The sequence below is a fragment of the Cervus canadensis genome, chromosome 4, assembly GCF_019320065.1.
Source record: "Cervus canadensis isolate Bull #8, Minnesota chromosome 4, ASM1932006v1, whole genome shotgun sequence".
Classification (NCBI taxonomy): Eukaryota; Metazoa; Chordata; class Mammalia; order Artiodactyla; family Cervidae; genus Cervus; species Cervus canadensis.
The window spans coordinates 53,567,018-53,586,713 of record NC_057389.1 but is presented as its reverse complement, the minus strand read 5'-3'; the positions used below and the strand labels follow the sequence as shown (position 1 = coordinate 53,586,713).

Sequence of the window (19,696 nt, the reverse complement as noted above, 5' to 3'; positions counted from 1 at the left end):
AGCTTTTCTTCCAAGGAGCAGTCTCTATTATTATATAAATTATTATTACTATTGATTCAATAATCAACTGATTATTGAATTAATAATCATTTCCCTGCAAAGAGCTATCTCTCAACTTGTCTGTTAAATTGTCTCAAGGGTTGGAATGCTTTCTTTTCTGGTTTTCTATGTGTACCAGGCATTCAGTGAAAGCTTTTGACTAAACCTCTTGATATGTAGCTGCATACACCTATTTTCCTAGAAGTACAAAAAATCTTTTGAGCCCATAGATGCTAACAAGTTAAATGTAGAGGGTTTTTCTCCTGAGGCCAATGCAGAAATGCAGATGAAGTTCTTTCAGCATCCATCCTGCAAAAGACAAAATCATTTATAACCACTGTGAACATGAAGCTGGGCTTGTATTTCTTGATATCACAGATAAAAGTGGTCTTTTTCTGCTAAGAAAGCTTGGCAGGAGGTAATAGAGTGGTAGATCAAAGTGGAGCCCTCATTGCTGACTTGGTTTGAGAGTTTGAGACTTAGCAAGTAGAAAGAAACAAGCAATTGAAACTGTGACTCTTTGAGATTCTGGATATGAACAGGGTGACTCAGAGAAACTTGCATTTTCTCTTCAAAGCCTGGCATTGATGCAGGAGTCTGTGGTAACACTGCCCTCTTCTGTTTTTCTGTATTGTTAATATTAATAACATACGTGCATGTGTGCTAAGTAGCTTCAGTCGTATCCCACTCCCTCTGACCCTATGGACTGTATGTAGCCCACCAGGCTCCTCTGTCCATGGGGATCCTCCAGGCAAGAATACTGGAATGGGTTGCCATGCCCTCTTCCAGGGAATATTAATACCAGGATTTCTCAAATCTGGTTTGAAGATCCTGACATGAATTTTCATTTTCCAAGAAATGCTTACTTAAGGCAGAGAGGAAAAGGAATCATATGTTTAATGTAAAGCATGATGACCTGACCATTAAAAAACAGGTTTTGTTATGAAGTGTTCATTCAATTCCATTGTAGTTGGGTATTATATTTCAGGGGAATGGATGAAGTCAGAGGATCATAACCAAATCAATCAATTCATTTATTGATTTGTGACCTGAGGAGCGACTACATTTCTCCTAGTTCTTAAAACTTCCCTATTCTTCCCTTAGAAGTTAAAACATAAGCACTGCTCGACACCCTGTGACTCTTGCATTTACCGCATATCCTCTCAGAGTAAGAACAGTTAAAGAGTTGTGAATGCCAGCTCTTCACACAACAGCCAGCACCACTTTCTGTGAATAGTATTGTGTGAACTGTTTTGTAACTATTTTATCCTTTCCTTCTAACCCCCTCTGTGTATCTCTCTAAAGTAGTTAAAGCATAAGACTGAATCGATATCAAGGAATTTGGACTTTATTTTATGAACAGCAGGGAACCAATTGACATATTCAGGCAAAGGATGACATCTTTAGAAGAATGACACTGTCAGCTTTGTGTTGAATGAATTGAGATGAAAAACCTTGGAAGGAGGGAGAACATTAGCAGATCTGTGTAATAGTACCATCTCTAGTACCTCCATGATGCGTCCAAAATCCTCACGTTTTTCCTCATTTGTCCTTCCTTAACCCTAGTCAAGTCACTCAACTATGGCCTGGATCCCTGCAACACTCTTTACTCTGCCTTATAGTCAATCTTGCTTCCCTACAATTCATTATCCTCAGAGCAGTCAACGTCAACTTTAAAAAACAAGTAGACTAGAACTCGGAGCTTCCCAGGTGGCACAGTGGTAAAGAATCTGCCTGCCAATGCAGGAGGCACAAGAAAGCGTGGGTCCGATTCCTGGGTCAGGAAGATCCCCTGTGGAAGGAAATGGAAACCCACTCCAGGATTCTTTTTTTGAAACTCAGAGAGATGAATGTTCTTATGTAAAGTCACAAGATGGGTCACAAATAAAGTTGGGACAGGTGAGGCTCCAGGGCTGGCCCTTGCACAGAGGCAGGCTCAGGGCAAGGGCTTGTGTGCAACTGTGGGTGTCCCACCTGATAGCACCCTCACAACAAACACAGGCTCCAGTCTACCCGAAGGGTTCTTTATTGCAGGTGAGACCCCCAGCCAAAGGAGTGCTGCAGCTCTGGACAAGCCCCAGGCACGGCCCGGACTCCAGGATCTTCAGGAAGAGAGCAGTCTGGGGGCTCCAGGCCTCAGGACAGTCCTTGGGTCACACAGCACCATGAAAATTCAGAGCTAAAAACTTTCTGAATGTCTCTGGCTGGGAACAAGTTGGTCCAACAGGGTCCACAACCACTTTCTTTTTGATCACTGGAACACAACAAAAGTGCCAATGCAGGAGCTGATTGGAGTCCACCTAGGTTAGATTCTTGAGGTCCTCCTCGAAGGCCAGATCTGTGGTGTTCAGCTGTAGCACCAGGAAAACACGCCCATGGGTGCCCATGCTCTGCATGACTACTGGCTACTCCAAAACCTTAGGGTCATTCCCGTACAGGAGCCTAGCCTGAGCCAGCACATTGCCAAAGGCAGACAGGATCATCTTGGCCCACAACTGATCTGGCTGAAAGCAGTGTGGTTCTAAGTTGGCAGACTCCAGCAAATACTGGGTGTGGGGATAGGGGTAAAGATAGCCCTCCAGAAATCCTGTGTCATCATTCACATCATAAACATTGCACTCCTAAAGACTGATGGTGGGAGATATGGGATAGAAAGTCTCAAGAACATGATTCTCAGTAGCTTCCACCTCCTCTCGGGGGGCAATGGGAGGCAGAGGATCCTTGGCATTCGCTTGGGCTCCACCGGAACTACGGACCTGAATCAGGGTAGACTCTTATTTCCAGGTGGTGGATCACATGTTGTTTTGGGCATAGATCTGCCTGGTCAGAGAAGGATGCTTGAGCATCTGGGATTTACGCAGCCACATCAGGCTGTCCACACTGACTGAGCAGTAGGTCTCTCTCTTAGGGATGTCTTCAGTAGAGTGCCAGAGATGAGCGTGAGAGATTGCATTCAGAACAGGTTCATCTTGATCTTATGTGTGGTCTCTTGGCTCGCCAGTAAGGCTAGGCACTTTCTCAGGAAGGCCTTCTATTAACTTGGTTTTGTTAAGCCAGAGAGCCTGCTTTACACCCTCGAGGAGGCGGCAACACTGGTGGAAGATGGAGCAGACCTGGTCTGTACAGCAGGTGCTCACGCAGCAGGGCCAAGAGGCGCATCCAGTCAGGGTCCCAGGATGGGAAGACTGGACGTGCCAGCCTGGGCATAGAGTGCATCTTCCCCATGAAGGTGATGGACTCTAGTCCAGGAATCTTGTATACCCTGTCCAGGGGAGGAGTCTCTGACTTCTGCATGCCCCACTCATATGCCCTGCATCTCAGGGCCCTGCAGCACAGAAGGCCAAGCCACCTGGGGCGAACCTTTGTGGGCCTCCACAGCAACGCCTTGCAGATCTGATCTCAAGACCTCCACCTAGATGCTGCCATCTTCCCTTGCGCAAGGCCCACTCCAGTATTCTTGCCTGGGAAATCCCATGGACAGAGGAGCCTGGCGGGCTGCAGCCCAGGAGTTTGCAAAGAGTCTGATATGACTGAGCGTGCAAGCATACACACACACACACACACACACATAGACTGGACCATGCCTCTTCTAACTTTAAACCCATCAGTGACTTCCTATAATACTTATTATGAAATCGACACTCTTACCCTGGTCCATGATCCTCTGCACGGCTTGACCTGCCTCTGTGTGCTTCTCAGAACTACACTCTCACTTCTGCTCCAACTTGCTGGCTTTCTTGGGTTTTTGAACATGTCAAGCATAGTCTGACTTCAGACATCCGAGCCTTTGTTCTTATCATTCCATCCATCTAGAATATGCTATTCCCAGAATTTCACACGATTGGCATCTTGCCCTAGCTCACATATCACTTACTCAGAGTCCCAACCTCTGCTCTTTGTCTCCCCATCCTCTGCCCAAGACATTTTTTGATATTACCAAGTTCTAATTTATTCATAACATGTCACCATTTGAAATGATTTTGCTTATTTAATTACCAGTTTAAAATCTGCATTGCTTGCCTAGAATGAAAGTTCCATGAGGAAAAGAACCATGTTTACCTGTTCATCTCTAGGTCTTCAACACACAGAGCTTACAACAGAATGCTGCACCTAGTCAATGGTAGATCTCAGTAATTATTTGTTGAACAAACTGATTTGGGTAAAAGGTAAAGAAAAGGGTAGGGCAAATGGAGATGAAAAAGAAGAGATACCTGGAAGATTTATTGTAAAGTGGATAGACAAGATAATTGGGTTTGGAGAAAGGCCACCGATACCATTAACTCAGAGAATATGATAGAGTATAATGAATGGGAGTAGCAAACAGATATCTGGCTTTAGACTTGAATGTGATGTTCTGGCAGATCTATGTTAAGATGCCCAGCAGGTATATATAATTTGGTAACCAAACTTGAAGTCATTTGCATAGTGGTGACAGCCCACTCAGACTGAGTTAGGTCAACAGGGGGAGGGTATGGGGGGAAAACAGAACTTAAAAGATGTGCAGATTTTTGTCCAAACATCCTGTGTGCAGGAAACCATGCTGGGTCAAGTGACATGTGATAAATGAGGAGCAAGGGCTAGAGCTTCATGAGGCCAGGGGTGGTGACACTGACAATTCAGCAAGTGAAGAGTGTGTTATTCAGACAAGTATCACCATTATCTGCCGTATGGTGCCCTGTGACCTACCCAAAACAGCTGTCAGTAGCAGACTCGACACTCTCAAAGGGGGTCTGTGTGACTGCCTTGATTTCTGCCCTCCCAGTCTTTAAGGGGACACAGAACGAGGACTGGCCAACATTAACGATATTAACAATGTGTCTCTACTCTAGGGAGATGGTAGTCTAAAACCATTATGGAAAAAATACATAAAAAACTGCAAAGCTACATTTGTTGAGTACTAACTGTGAGCTGGTGATGCGCTAAATACTTGATATGTATTCTCTTATTTGATCCTATAAGGAACTACAATTATTACCTGTTTTATAGATGTGAGCATCGTGACTAGAAGAGTCATTCAGCTTTCTCAACTGGTGAATGATGGAGCTGGGATTTGGTCCCAGAACTGCCTGATCCTAAAGCTGCCACTTTCAACCATGGTGCATGAACACTTCCCAGCATAGGAAGTAGTGATTTTTAGCTTAAGTTGTAGGTTGCTTTGTAGGTTTCTTTCCCTTTCCATCCCCAAATTGTGACTGTTAGGTTAATAAACCAGGTAAATTTTATTTGCAATAATGCAGGGTGACCAAAATTACTCATAAGATTGTCCTTTTGTATGAACAAAAGTTCCTCATGTTCTTTTATTCAGTCTCCTCTGTGTCATACAATTGCCTCGAAGAACTGCTATTGCTTCTTGTTGTTGTTCAGTTGTCAAGTCATATCTGGCTCTTCATGACCCCATGGACTGCAGTATGCCAGGTTTCCCTGTCCCTCACCATCTCCTGGAGTTTGCCCAAATTCTTGTCCATTGAATCCGTGATGCCAGCCAACCATCTTATCCTCTGTAAGTTATTGCTTACAGAAAGTGAATCTTCCCAAACCCTTAGGATATCCTTAATTACAGGGTTCTTGGAGTATCTGAAATAGAAATAGTGTTTTACATCACCCTCTGCCTCCACTCCCCAACCTGAAATTATTGTGGGAATCTGTTCCTGGAAATAATCACGTTATGGGTACTCTATGAGATTATTGAACATCCTTGGGGATGTGCTACTGATATACTTTGGCAATTGCTCTTCTTTCTCCTGAAGGCCCCTGAAGTTGTGATATGCCTTTGGCCATAGATTTCCTCTATTTATCCTTCATATTGTTGTTGGACAATCTTTCTCTGCTGGAATGAGGCTTATGCTGCCCTTCAAAATGTCAAAGGATTTCCACCAGACAATTGTCTGTTGATCTGGGTTTCTTAGACTGTCTCCTTAAAGGCACTTGGAGCTGTTGTAGTAAAGCCTCCTTTCTGCCATCCAGTATCTTCCTTGACCTTTGGTAGAATCCTCAGCACCATCGCTTGCATTCCTGTTTTCAGCTGTCTTGAACCCACGTGTTCAGTGGCACACAAGTAATAGCAGAAAGAGGGGCCTGGTGGAGTCAATAAATGCCTCAGGAGGAACACTCAAATGGCTCTTAGTCCTCATTGGCTGAGAATCAAATACAAATTAACTGTGGACTAGAGCTATAATGGGCTTACAGAAATATTTCTGAGAGCATCAAGACTAATGAATCAGCCTGGTTTGGGGCAGTTCTAAATGAATTCTAAATGGATGCCTCTGACTTCATGCCCAGTAAATATGTAGTGATGCAAGGAGGCACTTTCTTTAGCCCATCAATAATTTATTAATGGGTACTTTGTGCGAGACAAGATGTTCCTTAGAGTTTCAAAATGACTTCCTTTTGGTTAGCTCTGTGTCTTTCTCATAGAACTTTCTCCACTTCTCTTAAAAGCAGCCATCACTCTCCTTGGCACATATGTTACCTATCTCCAATTTGGACACAGAGTAAACTGTTGCCCTACTGGATTATCAGCTTGTTGAGGGCAACTCTAGTCTCATTAATCATTGCAGCCTCTACAGTGTCTGACATAGTTCTTTGTACAAATAGACATGTAAATATTTGATTAAATATTTGAGTAAATGAATGATTATAAGAGACATGGAATAGAACTACGATTTCAAAAGCTTTTTTTGTTGAACTCCAACAACCTTAGTTGTCGTTAACTCATTGGGCTTCTGGGAAAGGACTCTTTCTGGACTCTGATTAGCTAGCGGCAAAGCACTGATGTTCTCAAACTGGGCTTCAACCCCTTGGTCACTTTCATTGGACAGTTACTTTCTCTTTCTTTCTTTAGACCTATATGTACAAATGTCCATGGGCAAAATGGCAATAAGAGAAATGCATTTTCTTACTGTCTTTGGTGCAAATTAGAATTCCATCTCTGTTCCATCCATAATTCTTTCTCCAATTTTCCATTTAAATTTATAATTTTATTTAATATCCTATCTAGGGATAATCTTAGCCTCTGTGTTCAATAGGATGGTTCTACAACAGAGTAGCAGTATGTAACAACTCTCAAGATCTCATTTACATATATGAAAAATTCAAAGGGTTGGTCAAGAGGCATCAGGTTGAATCCAGTTTCTATCAGATACATGAATCTTTTTCTTTTTTTTACATATCATAGACATTATTTTTCCTGATGGAATGGAAACCAGATTTATCATGAAGATATATGACACTGGTTGCATTTTCAAACAATTGCCTGATGTCCTCTGGCAGTCTTTGGAACCACACATTGCAAACCAGCCTGTCATTTGGAGAGACCCTAGGGTAATTGGGAGATGTGCTTGGGGCTCAGATCATTGTCTATAAAGGTAACATGAGATTTCCTTGGCAGCAGCTAAGCACATCTGCATTAAACAGCATAAGAATGATGTCTCCCAACTCACGTTTGAATTGTGTGCTTTGGCTCCTTAAATCTTGTGCCCCATGTGTGTGTCTGTATAGGTCAATCATTACCAGGCTTTCCAACTCCACACACATTTTTGGAAAAGATGCAGAGTGACTGATGCATAAAATGACTGGATTAGAATTGCCTGGTACCTTGTCAAGATTTTTTTAAAGTGAATCATATATACATTTTTTTACCATCTACGTTCCTAAAAAAAAAAAAAAGCCCCCCAAAACTGGGATTTTTAGCTTTATCCCCAAAGCAGTTTCTTATTTCTAAAAACTTTAAAATTCTAGAGCATTAACATATAAATCTATATTACTCATCCTTGTGGCTTCATGAAGGGCCAATTCTCTGATATTGTTATGGAAACCTTTTTATTTTACCTCTTTAGAACCCCTTTTCATCATTGGGATCAGTCTTCCATTGGGAATCAACATTTCAGGAGTAAAGACAATTAGATACTACAGGAGATCAGATTCTGCTGTATCCAGATAAAATCTCTGGATACCATTGTCCCAGGTGGTAGTTTGTTCATCTATGCATGTTTTCATTTTTTCACTCACTTGCACATTCTAACAAACCTTTGACACCTGCTTACTTACAGAGTGCTTTCCCTGAGCCTGGTACAGAACTAGGATTGGGGATATGGTTGTGATCTCTGCTAGGGATGTGTTGTTGCTCTGAGTGAGCAAATATCAGATAGAGGCTGAGGATATTTAACAAAAGGAACTATGCCTAAATAAGTTTGGTGTAATTAATAGGGGACTTTGGGATCAGACAAGCTTGGTGTGACCTCTTGGTGATTATTTAAACTCTCAGAGTTTCTTTTATTCTCCCCACAAGGCCAACAATTCTGGATTGTTGTAGGAATTAAATGAATGTGAATATGTTTGGGAGTCATCGTCAGTTTTGTTAGTTTGGCTACAGACATCGACATGAATATTTAAGGAAACTGGTGTCAGTGCAATTGTGAAACTAAAAACTTTGTGATCTCTTCCTCTTCCAAGGGTGTTCCTTCTAATGGTTTTTCTTTTTTTCACTCCATTTTGATTGGGCACTGGGTGCTTGAATGACCTCTTTGCAGTGATGAGTTAAGAAAGGCTATTTTTTGCAGTGAGTTGATTTCTCTGGGACTTGACCAAATGCAAAGGTCACTAATAGCATTGTGAATGAAAAATGTTGCCTGGCAAATCAGTAAACAGAGGATGTTACAGCCATCAGGCACTCCAGCCACCCCAGACTGGGAGCCCTCAGGGAACTCAGGATGGAGACAAACAGGCTGGCAAACCCTCAGCCATGGCAGCCACCCCCACACATGCACCCTGAGGGGATTCAGGATGGAGAAAGGCAGGATTCTGGCCCCAGATAGCTGAGGCACATATCAAAGGAGTGATTTCAATGAGCTGAGACCCTTGCATCTTCCCATACATAGAAAAGTGCTAAATTCATGAACTCGAGGTGTTTGGCTTTCTTTAATTATCAGCAATCTTTCCTTGAAATTAAAAAAAATATATTTATTCACTTGTTTATTTTTGGCTGTGCTGGGTACTCCTGTTGCTGCCCAGGCTTTTTTCTAGTTGCAACGAGCAGGAGCTACTCTTCGTTGCAGTGCTTCGGCTTCTTATTGTGGTGGCTTCTCTTGTTGCAGAGCACAGACTCTAGGTGTGAGGGCTTCAGTAGTTGCAGAGCATGGGCTCAATAGTTGGGTTTCCCAGGCTCTAGAGCACAGGCTTAATAGTTGTGGTGCAGGGGCTTAGTTGCTCCGAGGCATGTAGGATCTTCCTAGATCAGGGATTGAATCCTTGTCTCTGGCATTGGTAGGGGAATTCTTTACTACTGAGCAGCCAGGGAAGCCCCAACAGTAATCTTATGAAGTTCTGCTACCTGGTGTTTGTAGACTTCCCAGATGGTTCTTGTGGTAAAGAACCTGCCTGCTAATGCAGGAGATATAAGAGACACTAGTTTGATCCTTGAGTTGAGAAGATCCCCTGCAGGAGGGCATGGCAACCCACTCCAGTATTCTTGCCTGGAAAACCCATGGACAGAGGAGCCTGGCGGGCTACAGTCCATAGGGCCACAAAGAGTTGGACACGACTGAAGTGAGTGAGCACTCACATACCTGGTCTTTGTAGCAAAAACCCCTTTATATCATGGCTCCTCCACTACCTCTTCAGAGCAGTCCCTCAGAGCTATCTGAGAAGCTGCATCCCAGGCTTAAGTTCTCAGTTTCATCTGCCAAGCAAAACACAAGTCTCAATATTTAAGTTGTGCATTTTTTTTTTTAGTTGACAGTATGGATAACTCAATGTTTTGAGAACTAAACTGAAATCAACCACCTTATATTCCCAACTAACACTCATTCTGACATAACCTTGCCAGTTTCTTTTTTGCAGTAATGTATGATTCCATTTATATAAAATGTCCAGAATGGACAAATCATTTAAAAACTTTTTATGGGGTTATAGTGGAGTATAGCTGATTTACAATGTTGTATTAGTTTCTGCTATACCGCAAAGTGAATCAGTTTTACATATACATATATCCTCTCTTTTTTTAGATTCTTTTCCCACATAGGCCATTACAGAGTATTGAGCAGGTGCCATAGAGAAGGTTCTTATTTGTTAACCTATTTTTTATATAGTAGTGTGTATATATCAACCCCAATCTCCCAATTTATCACCCCCTCCCCCCCCACCTTTCTCCCCTGGTAATCGTAAGTTTAACACGCCAATTTTGTGTCATTCTAAGCAAATACTCTCATTCCTGCAATTAAATTTAACAAACATTTATTGAGCACCCTCCAAATGCCATAGCCTGTGCCAGCTACTGAGGGTTACCAAGATGAATGAAAAATAATTCCCTCCTCCATGAATATCTTGCAGATAACTCAAAAGGCAAGGAAAAAGTGCACTGGCAATGACAGTGGTATTTCAGAGCATTCCTGAATTTCCCGGCTTTGGCTTCTCAAGTCCTTGAGATAAATCTTTCCATTTGTTATTTGGTTTTTGCCCTTCTGTCTTAGTGCTTTCCCCACCTGCAGATGCCATCGGTAGAATTCATTTCAGTCTATAAGTATGACATGTTTGGATTTAGTTGTGAAAAATGCCTTCTACAAACAATGGCTACACCAAAGTGACTGCTGAATCACTGTAAAATGGTATGAGATGTTCTGAATGAGCTTTCCTCTATTTATCATTCTTTGAAAAGTACAGCTATTTCTAAGGCAGGTGAATCTGTTTTTAAATGAACTAATTATCCATCTCCAAGGATAATTGTGCTTAGAAATCCCAGTATCCCTTGCCTTTATTCTATCCCCCTCCTCCCAGGAAGAAGCAGACTTTTAGAAAAGGGATCAGTCACATCACCAGCATGAATAAGTAATGTGGTACCCTCCCATCCACTCATTCACACAGACCCATGGGGTATAGGCAGAAAGTGGTGGAAGAGGGACAGAGGAGGTGATGAAGCCAAGCATAACTATAACCACATTGCCACTTACCTATTGAATATTTGCTATGTGCCAGGCACTTTCAGAATTTTATCTCTAATCCTCACAACAATCCTGAAAGTGGATTTTTCTCTCTCTAATACATATATGAAGTAAATATCCTCAGAGAAGTAAAGTGATTGTCTCATGAGCATGCAGCTGCTAGGCACCTCTTTCACACCTTGCTCTGCCTGATTCTAAAACCTGTTCCTTTTATTACAACTAGGCTTTTCAAACTCTTTCCCCACAAGTTGCTTCAGGGAGTTCAATAAATTCCATGTATGCATATAGAAAACTATTTAGAAAAACATTAAAATGCACTCTAGAGACCACTGACATGTTATTGAAATCTCTGACTGATTGCTTTTTAAATAATAAGTGTTTTTGAACTTAACACCTAAGTGTTTTTGGATTTGATATTGCTTGTATCTGTTGCATATTTTGGAAAGGCAACGGAGACATCGTTTGAAAAATGGGTTTCCTAGGTAGAAGATAAAAGGTTGACAATTACTGGCTTACAAATTACACTATTACTTTGCCAAGAGATCTGTTGCATAATGCATAGCAAACATAGTAAGGATGGTGCCAATATGCAGAATCCAGCATACGCAACGAGCATCACACCGTGAATGATACAGCATAGTTAAGCAGGTTGCTTGCAGTAGGACTGTGGGGTAGGCAAAGGTGGACCTCTTTTGTTTTTTATGGCTATGCCTAAAATATTGCCTGTGTATTTGCTGGAACCAGTTGTTTCAAAGTCGGGCAGTTATATTCTTTTTTTCCCCCTTATTCTCCAATCTGTTTTAAGGAAGAGTGTATTTTTGTTGGTTAGGTTTCAGGCTGATGAGATCACAGTTTCAAAACACATATGTGGACTTGGCTTCACTTCATGATCAAATTATGCACTCCTAACTTGGACCATTTGTTCCAGAAAATTGTCATTATTTTGAAGAAAACCTGAAAAGGTGTTACCTTCGTATGTGAAGAGCAGCCGATACTTGCTTTTCAGATCAGCATAACATTAAAAAAACAAAAACACTTCAGATCTCAAAATGAGTTCACACAGAACTTTATTCTGCAGACTTCCTTTCAGAGACTGTATGCTGGTACGAACAACTTTAGCTATTATTTGTATTTTGGGAGTCAAGTTCAACAGTATTTTCAGGAAGAAATTGAGAGAAGTGACTAAGCTGAACATTTCCTATTACCTCAAACTTTTAGGTGGAGCTGAGGCTGCAAAGTGGAGAAGAAAATGGCAAACCACTCCAGTGTTCTTGCCTGAAGAATCCCAGGGACGGCGGAGCCTGGTGGGCTGCCGTCTACGGGGTCGCACAGAGTCGGACACGACTGAAGTGACTTAGCAGCAGCAGCAGCAGAGGCTGCAAAGAATGACCTCAAAGGGTCTCCCATTCCAACTTTAAAATTATACAAGTCGAATCCCAGTTCTTTCTTGTGGAGGCTTTATTTTAACAAGACAGACTGCTGTCTGCTGCCTTCTTCCTCTGTTGCATCCTAGTATGCTTCTGAAGATTGGGCGGCAATATTTTATCTTTCTTTTGCCATCAGTCACGGTATCTCTATAAGGGGAGACAGCTTCATTTTATAGATATGGAAGCAGAGGCCACCTGAGGTTAAATGATTTGTCCAAACCATATGTGAACTATGTAGGATCCAAAGCTGAATACAGTACCAGACATTTTGCTGCAAATAAGTAGTAGTGTTCAAGAATCTAGAACCTTAATCTTTAACTTCTATTGTTATGATTTTGAGTATGAGTGTGTGTTTGTATGTGAATGTTTGATTTCAGAGATTGTATTGAATTCATCTCTGTATCTTAAATACCTAACAGCTGTGATGGATACGATATAGTACTTAGTAAATCCGTGTGGAATGGATGAAAGGGTACCAGGAATGCAACCTTGTCTGGAAGAAGATAGTGGCATTTCTATTTTTAACCACTGTGGTATCAATTATTCTCAGTTCCCTATTCTGCCACCCATCTCCCCCACCAAAGCCTGATCCCCCATTACCGAGAAATACATTTATACCAAGTAATAATCTTTACCTAAAACTACATAGTGGGAAGAGCAACAAATTTGCAAACAGAGCTGAATTTCGATCTTTGGGCATCTTTGGTAACTTCTTTATGCCTCAACTTGAGCCGAACAACAACAAATATGGCTGCTTCTACCTCTTTAATGGATACTACTGACATTCATTAAGCACTCGCCTGAGCTGGGGAATGTGCTAGGGGTCCAACATGCAGATCACCGCATTTTATCTGCACAGCACACCTGAGAGGCAGTCTTCTTATTATCTCCATTTTACCCTGGCTCAGACACATTCAGTCTTCTGTCCGATGTTACACCACCAGTCGGGGAGAGCTGAGAGAGAGGTAATGGCTCTGACAGGCCCTCCATCAACAGTAGCTATTAAGACGATGCTGATAATTCAGGAGTCCTTGGGGCATGTAACACAATGAATGCACAGCATCTTAGCATGAGTAAGTTGATGAGATCAACTCCCTCCCTGATAACACAGACAGTCAGCATAAAAGCTATCTCCCTTTAAGGGACAGGAAACTTAAGGATGTGTTAGGGGGTGAGGATGTGGGAGGTGATCACATTATTCCAAAATTAAAATTGTCCTTTTGAGAACACACTCTTCAACATTCAGCTCTGGGGGTGTGTGAAAGTGGGGAACAGGAAATAGAAGCTAAGACACGTTCCATCAATTCCACAAGTTACCCATGGTGTGTCTTCATGAGCTGTGGGCCTGAATATTACAAGGAACGGAATGCAACATTCTTCCTCGCTCTTCCCTTAAGAGAAATCTGTTGCTGGATGTTCAGCCTTTGCGCAGAGTGTGGCATCCCACGGTGCTTCAGTGGAGAGCTGCCAGAAGAGAATAATAACACTAGCAGTGTTATCTGCTGACACGAAGGACAGGAATACACTTACAGCCTAGACTTGGCTTCTTGCCTCTTGTTCAGGCACCAAACAGCTGGGATTACTGACAACCTCCCTGAGACACCCTGGGACACACTGGCTTACTTTAGCACTATTTAAATCTCTCTAGATAGTGTATTGCTTTGTTTCCTCCAAGCCAATTATGGCTTTAATCTCACTTCTTATCCTTTGCCTCCCTGAGACTAAAGGAACAAGAAAGAGTACAGATCAGAGGCTATTAACCTGGGTTCTACAAACCCCAATGTGAGTAGACTTAGGGCCAACCTGGAACCAAATCCCTGACCTCTCAAAGAGTAAGAGGTCCAGACCCTCTCAATTTCTTGAGGATCCAGGTAGATTAAAAAGCAAATATACCTCAAGAGGGCTGTAAAAACAATTGTTTATTTTTAACTCTTTATTATACTAAATGAATTTTTTTAAGCGCAAAACAATATTCAGCAATATATGTATGCAAAGTCTGGGGTACTTAAAAGTGTTTATTAAAAAATATGAATTCAGACTGCATTCAGGTGGTGTGGTCACAAGGTTAAGGTTGTGTGGTGAATGTTTTATGTTTTCTTTTTTTTCAGTCCTCAGAATGTGTCTCTGTGAGTGTGAGTGTAATCTCACTTTACAAAGAAGGCTCAGGGACTTCCCTGGCCATCCAGTGGTTACGGCTTTGCCTGGGGGCGCTGGGGGCGCTGGGGGTGCAGCTGGGGGTGCAGCTTGGGTCCCTGATCAGGGAGCTAAGATTTCCCATGCCTCCTGGCCAAAAACCCAAAACATAAGACAGAAACAATATCGCAACAATTTCAGTAAAGACTTTTAAATTGTCCACATTGGAAAAAAAAAAAGAAAAAACTTCAAAGAAAGAAGGTTCATAGTCCAAATGTGAGTATTGCTGGGAATGTGAGTCCCTGGCCACGTGATCTCCCTGGTGCCTCTTTATTCTGCCCTTCCTCAGGGGCTCTGTCCCTGACATTGAACGTGAACTTTTATGTTCATGTATTCATTTCCTAGATTTTCTCCAAGCAGTCCATTCTCCCCCAAATTAAGAACTTCTTGTCTCAGAATAGCCTAACCTATGAAGCCCAGACCAATGAAAAGAGCTTCTCATTTCTGAGATAGAGAATACTCTTCTTTTAAATTGTGAAAATATTTTAGCCTTGCTAAAATTTCATATTAAAATTTTCATATTAATTTCATATTAAAAGCTCTTCTACATGACTTGCTGCTTTTTCAAATGTGTAATAATCTTAAAATTCTTCTTGTTTTCTTTATTTGCCACCTCTCCATCCCTATTCTAGAATCCACAAGGTTAAAGCTAGGGTACTGACTGTACTGGATAGCAGGGGTCCAACCTCACCTTGCTGTGTGACCCTGTGGAGGTGCTTTCCCTCTCTGGTACTCAGTTTCCATGTCTTTAAGATGAGATGGTGATTCCATTTCACAAGCTCCTTTTAGTTTTAAAAACTATGATTTCTCTTCCTCCCCTTCTTCATTTCTTGCCAAACTATTTCCCAAATACTTTAATATCCAATCTCCAAAGCCACTGTCATAGTGTGCTGGCCTACTTGGTTAGACATAAAATAATTTGCTCTTTGCTACAACCAGAGACAGTACTTACTAGTTACAGATTCAGACTTACTTTTCCCCTTAACCCGATAGCAACTAGATGTTTACTTTGTCATCTTGGTGAACAGAACATTTCTGATAATACTCAAGAACTTTAAAACCAAGAGGAAAAAAAATCTGACCTTTGGCCCAAATGGTGCAGTGGTAGAGTCCGCCTGCCAATGCAGGAGACACAAGAGACGCGGTTCGATCCCTGGGTCCGGAAGATTCCCTGGCGTAGTAGAAAATGGCAACCCATTCTAGTATTTTTGCCTGGAAAATTCCATGGACAGAGGAGCCTGGCGGTCTACAGTCCATGGGTTCCCAGAGAATCAGACACGACTGAGCGCACACACACACACACACACACACACACACACACACACACACACACACACACACACACACACACACACACACACACACACACACACACACACACACACACACACGTTGCCGGATATAGTCCTGCACTGATAGTTTGAGGACACTAGATGGCGATATGAGTGCATCAAATAACAAGCACATCCTTGATTGGTCCAGCATGAAAATCCCAATGATTGAGGCCAGAGTAGGTTAATACATTAGTTAAAGAAACAAAGTTAAATATAATCAGTTGTTGGAGTGTTAGCTAATACTCTGAATGTGTTCAGTAACCTGATTCTTAGTGAAAGAAAAGAGTGTTAAATTAGAAATTATTTTATGCTACTGCTGAGTCTATCTTCACGCTAATTCTTGGGGCAAGAGCTGGCAATAAACCCATGTATCCCATAAAATGTGTCTAATTCACACTTTTCGCTCCATTTTTTGGTTTTCATCTTTTAAAAATAGCAGTTGTTTGGAATGGAGTGTGCCCCGCATATATTATTCATAGGTGAAGTACTACATTCTCATTAGGAATGTGAGTCCTAAGACATTGGTGTTTGAAAGGGGAAATGGCTGACTTACTGTAAGCTGTTGGCTGGGCCATTATTGACTGGCAGGATCAACTGGAAGCACTTTGTTAGTGGATTAGGTTGCCCTGGAAATGCCTTCCTGAAACTCTAATGATGCACTTAAGGGAACCCTCTGGGACAAGAGTAAAATGTCTCTTTGCAGGCGTGTCTTCCACCAGAGTCCTCTTGGGATGAGACGGGAGGGGCGGGGGCACATCCAGAGAAAAGCTCCGTAAGGAAACAGACCCAGAAAAAAGTTGCAGGTAACGATGTCTTACATAGAAGCCAAGATAATGACTTAACTGGTAGAAGCCCTGTTTTTCTCTGAGGGTACCAGTGCTTCCTATAGTCTTGTGAAGGAGCATCAGTAATTCCAGAGAGACTGAAGGTATGGATGTATATATTCATTATTTATTTATTTGCTGGGGTGAGGGTGGCAGAGGAATGGAGAAAAAGGAAAACAAAACAAAACAAAAACAAAAACAGGAGAGGGCATCTGAGAGAACATGGCTTAGTCCTCTTCGGGGGGGGGGGGACACTTTGTAGCTTGAACATTGGGGGTCATTGGGTATGCTTTTTTTCTTTTAAACAAGCTTTAGAGGGGGCAGTTTGCCCTTTAGCAGAAATTTAGTGCACATGCAAAGGAATTGTTTGTTGATTTTTTAAAATGAAAAACCGCCGTGTTCATCTGGGTTGAGAGGTTGTTTCTGGGGCATGGTGGTGGCTGTGTCGGTCTAGAGACAGCACGAAAGGGCAAAGCAAAGGCCCTTGGAAACTCCAGACTCCCGGACAGGACCGGGAGGGAAGCGGCTGCGCCGCGCTGCGTCCCCGCCCCGAGCCCGGAGCGCCCGGGGGACTCGCGTGCGCACGGCCGGAGCGCGGCGTCCCCGTGCAGTCCCGGCGACCTGTCACCGAGGCGGACGTGACTCGGAGCTGCCTCCGCTCTCTCCAAGCCATATTCCTTTAAGATGATGTAATAGTCATTTCCCTGGATGGTTTCTTGCCTGCACTGCTGAAACAACAGCAGCCGAACTGCACTGGGAACTGTGGAACCACCCAGCTCCTCCGCCGGAGAAGCCCGAGCCTGAGCCCCGCGCCGGCATCTCTGCGCCGCGGCGGCCGCCCGCTCCCACCTGGCTGGGAATATGGGAGCCCGCTTGCCCTTGCCGGCAGGTGGGGTGGCTACCTGGGACCCCAGCAGGGCGCATCTGTCTTGCTTCTGGGCTTTCTGAAAAGCTTCTAAGTCCCGGTACCTCTTGCAACTCTCTTCCGTTTTAAGGATTCTTTCCAAAGGTTTGATTTTTTTTTTCTTCCTGGAGAAGCTTTGAATATTTTTCTCTGCTTTGCTTCTTCAATCCAACCACCTCTAGTCACGGTTTAACTTTTTTGTGACTTGTTTTAACTTGAGATTGGGAGTGAATATATACATACATATACACAAATATACATTTATATAAATATTTATATATATATATATATATATAATTATTATTTTCTAAGAGCACATCTCTCTGGCACTTTTCATTGATACCTCTGTATTTTACCTGTTTGGGATTTTGACAAGCTCCAGACTCTGTGTGTGGCTGGGGATTGACTGCTTTGCAAATGGGTATTTCTTCACAAGAACTGTTTCCAGCACTCACTGAGGTAAGTTCCAGGGCTTATTGCTTTTCCTCTCCAGCTGGGGAAAGAAAATAAATCTCCTTTTAGAAGTTGAAAATTGCATATTCATTTTTAATGCAGAAATCAAATAGAAATGTTTTTAATACTAAATGCTGGAGACAGAGGTTTATAGATAAATATGTAGACACGAAATACCTTGAGAGAAGCTACGATTTAGTTGAAGAATGGCTGAAATCAGTAATTCCAGGGCTGCTTATGTAAAATAATCTCTCCCTCCCTCCCTTTCGGTTTCCCTCCCTCCTTCTACCTCCCTCTCCTCTCTCAGGCAGTCTCTTTTTTTCTGACTCATGCTGTGTTTGAGGAAATAATTTTCTCTTTTCCTGCAGACAGACCTCTCAGTAACTGGGGACCTGGCCGGCCTTGCCTACTGAGCTTGGGGGAAAACTGGATGCAGATGAGTTGATTATATTCCATGAAGTCATAGCTCACCACCTGCCAGGGTTTAAACTACTTCTGTAGCATCACTTCACCTGTGGACTCTTTGAAATTTTGCTTTGTTGGGGGAAAAAGAAACTGGGGTAAGAGGAGGTTGTTTTTAACAAGTTAGCATCCTCTCCTTCCCTTATAAGTTGCTGCAAAGGATCAGGCTGTGACTCCATTGGATCGCTCCTTCACATCAAAATAGGAGAAGAAAAAGAAGAAAGGTACCATGGCTCTGAGTGGCAACTGTAGTCGTTATTATGCTCGAGAACAAGGGGCTGCAGTTCCCAACTCCTTCCCCGAGGTCGTGGAGCTGAATGTTGGGGGTCAAGTTTATTTTACTCGCCATTCCACATTAATAAGCATCCCTCATTCCCTCCTGTGGAAAATGTTTTCCCCAAAGAGAGACACAGCTAACGACCTAGCCAAGGACTCCAAGGGAAGGTTTTTCATTGACAGAGATGGATTCTTGTTCCGTTATATTCTGGACTATCTCAGGGACAGGCAGGTGGTCCTGCCTGATCACTTTCCAGAAAGGGGAAGACTGAAAAGAGAAGCTGAGTACTTCCAGCTCCCAGACTTGGTCAAACTCCTGACCCCTGATGAAATCAAGCAAAGCCCAGATGAATTCTGCCACAGTGACTTTGAAGATGTCTCCCAAGGAAGTGACACGAGAATCTGCCCCCCTTCCTCACTGCTCCCTTCTGACCGCAAGTGGGGTTTTATTACTGTGGGTTACAGGGGGTCCTGCACCATGGGCAGAGAGGGGCAGGCGGATGCCAAGTTTCGGAGAGTTCCCCGGATTTTGGTTTGTGGAAGGATTTCCTTGGCGAAGGAGGTCTTTGGAGAAACTTTGAATGAGAGCAGAGACCCTGACCGAGCCCCAGAAAGATACACGTCCAGATTTTATCTCAAATTCAGGCATCTGGAAAGGGCTTTTGATATGTTGTCAGAATGTGGATTCCACATGGTGGCCTGTAACTCCTCAGTGACAGCATCTTTCGTCAACCAATATACAGAAGACAAGATCTGGTCAAGTTACACTGAGTACGTCTTCTACCGTAAGTACAGAGCGTTCTTGCTGTTTTTCATGTGTATGGATTTGTTTAACAGATACATATATATA

General features: G+C 42.7%; 1 protein-coding gene and 1 pseudogene across 1 annotated transcript in view; one reads left to right on the top strand and one right to left on the bottom strand.

The window, feature by feature from the left end:
* Nucleotides 1-2,192: 2,192 nt before the first annotated feature.
* On the bottom strand, nt 2,193-18,564 carry LOC122440828 (annotated as a pseudogene).
* The window catches only part of KCTD16 (potassium channel tetramerization domain containing 16), a 286,438-nt gene continuing 284,722 nt past the window's right edge, over nt 17,981-19,696 (top strand). Inside the window, exons 1-2 of the mRNA XM_043465114.1 lie at nt 17,981-18,114; nt 18,477-19,631. Coding sequence (XP_043321049.1) covers nt 18,800-19,631 — 832 coding nt within the window. The 5' untranslated portion in view covers nt 17,981-18,114; nt 18,477-18,799. The remainder of the gene's footprint in view (nt 18,115-18,476; nt 19,632-19,696) is intronic.